The 1,284-nt window shown below is 43.8% G+C and overlaps 1 protein-coding gene across 1 annotated transcript; it reads right to left on the bottom strand.

Annotated features, from left to right (window-relative positions):
- Window positions 1-226: 226 nt before the first annotated feature.
- Window positions 227-1,186, bottom strand: LOC117302405 (somatostatin receptor type 5-like). Its single transcript, XM_033786345.1, has one exon. The coding sequence runs from the start codon at window positions 1,184-1,186 to the stop codon at window positions 227-229; it is 960 nt and encodes a 319-aa protein (XP_033642236.1).
- Window positions 1,187-1,284: the final 98 nt, after the last annotated feature.

The following is a 1,284-nucleotide window of genomic DNA, read 5'->3' as shown; positions in this document are numbered from 1 at the left end:
CTCAATATGCCTTGTAAAACTGAGTGAGGAATGGCCTCAAAAACTACGCCATTTTTCACAATGTTTTTTTTTTTGTTATAAAATGCTCCCCAATGCTTGTTACCAAGTAAGTTTTTTATGCTAACATTTATTTATTTGAGTAATTTTGAGTAATTACCAGTGCCCTAACAAAAAGTGTTTTAATATAAAGAGGTTATTTTATACCTCCTTTAGAGTTCTCAATGTGTTACCCGGTACCGGTCGTTATAGCGCTGATATCATTGGCGTGATTTCGTTGTCTGCAAAATATCTGACGTAATCCATTACGAAACTGACGGTACTTGAAAGCGTAAATCATCGGGTTGACGCAAGAGTTTGAGGCAACCATTGCAACAGTTATGAAGAAAAACCAGCCATTGAACTGAATGTCTATCCCAAGATTAAACATAAGAAAGATGACCTGGTTAGGCGTCCAGCAGATCAAGAATGTTATGAAGACGATCAGGAGCATCTTGAAGGTGTTGCGTCTTGCACGGAGGAGGGACTCGGCCATGTCCGGTGCGTTTGCTCCACCGGGAAGATGCTGCGCTGGTGCCGGGCCGACACGGGCTGCTCCCCGCTTCATCTCCACACTGATGCGAATGTAAGCGAAGAGCATCACGGCAACCGGGACGACGTATTGCAAGACCGCGACAATAACTCCAATTATGTTCGCTCCTGGGATCGGATTCTGAACACATTTACCGTTTTCCTCTTTGTAAATCAGCAAAGTATACGACATCAGAATGGTATTGAAAATCCAACACATCGCCATAGACATTGAGACTTTCAGCCGAGGCCAAGTGGTGAATGCTGCCTGATATTTGAAGGGGTAAACGATGGCGAAATACCGCTCCATGGTCAACACCAATAAATTGAACGTCGATAGAATGAAGAAGTAAAACAGCGAATAGTTTGAAAACCAGAAGTGGCAGATAAACCGGCCCAGAGCGTTGCTTGGGATAGTATCAGGCAAGACGATTTCATTTCTTAAGACATTCATGATAGAGCCAAGTAAATCGATGACTGCTTGATGAAATATGAAGGCGTTTGTACGCGTCTGCATTGTTCGTACTTTGAAGATGACGAAGCAAACTAAACCATTGCCCAGGATCCCAACCATACCGGTGATGTCTTGGTAAATCCGCAGAGCAAGCAGGCCGTCCATGTTGAAAATTTGTATCGCAACTTGGAGAAACTAGAACCGTATCCGGATTTCCTGTACACCAGGTCGCGTTGTATATGCGTAGGAATTCCTTTCGGCCC

Source organism: Asterias rubens, chromosome 2 (genome assembly GCF_902459465.1).
Source record: "Asterias rubens chromosome 2, eAstRub1.3, whole genome shotgun sequence".
Lineage (NCBI taxonomy): Eukaryota > Metazoa > Echinodermata > Asteroidea > Forcipulatida > Asteriidae > Asterias > Asterias rubens.
The sequence above is the reverse complement of the archived record's forward strand: the minus strand, read 5'-3'. Positions and strand labels throughout refer to the sequence as shown.

Coding starts and splice junctions, on each gene's coding strand:
- LOC117302405 (XM_033786345.1), bottom strand. CDS start 1,186: ATGGACGGCCTGCTTGCTCTGCGGATTTACCAAGACATCACCGGTATG.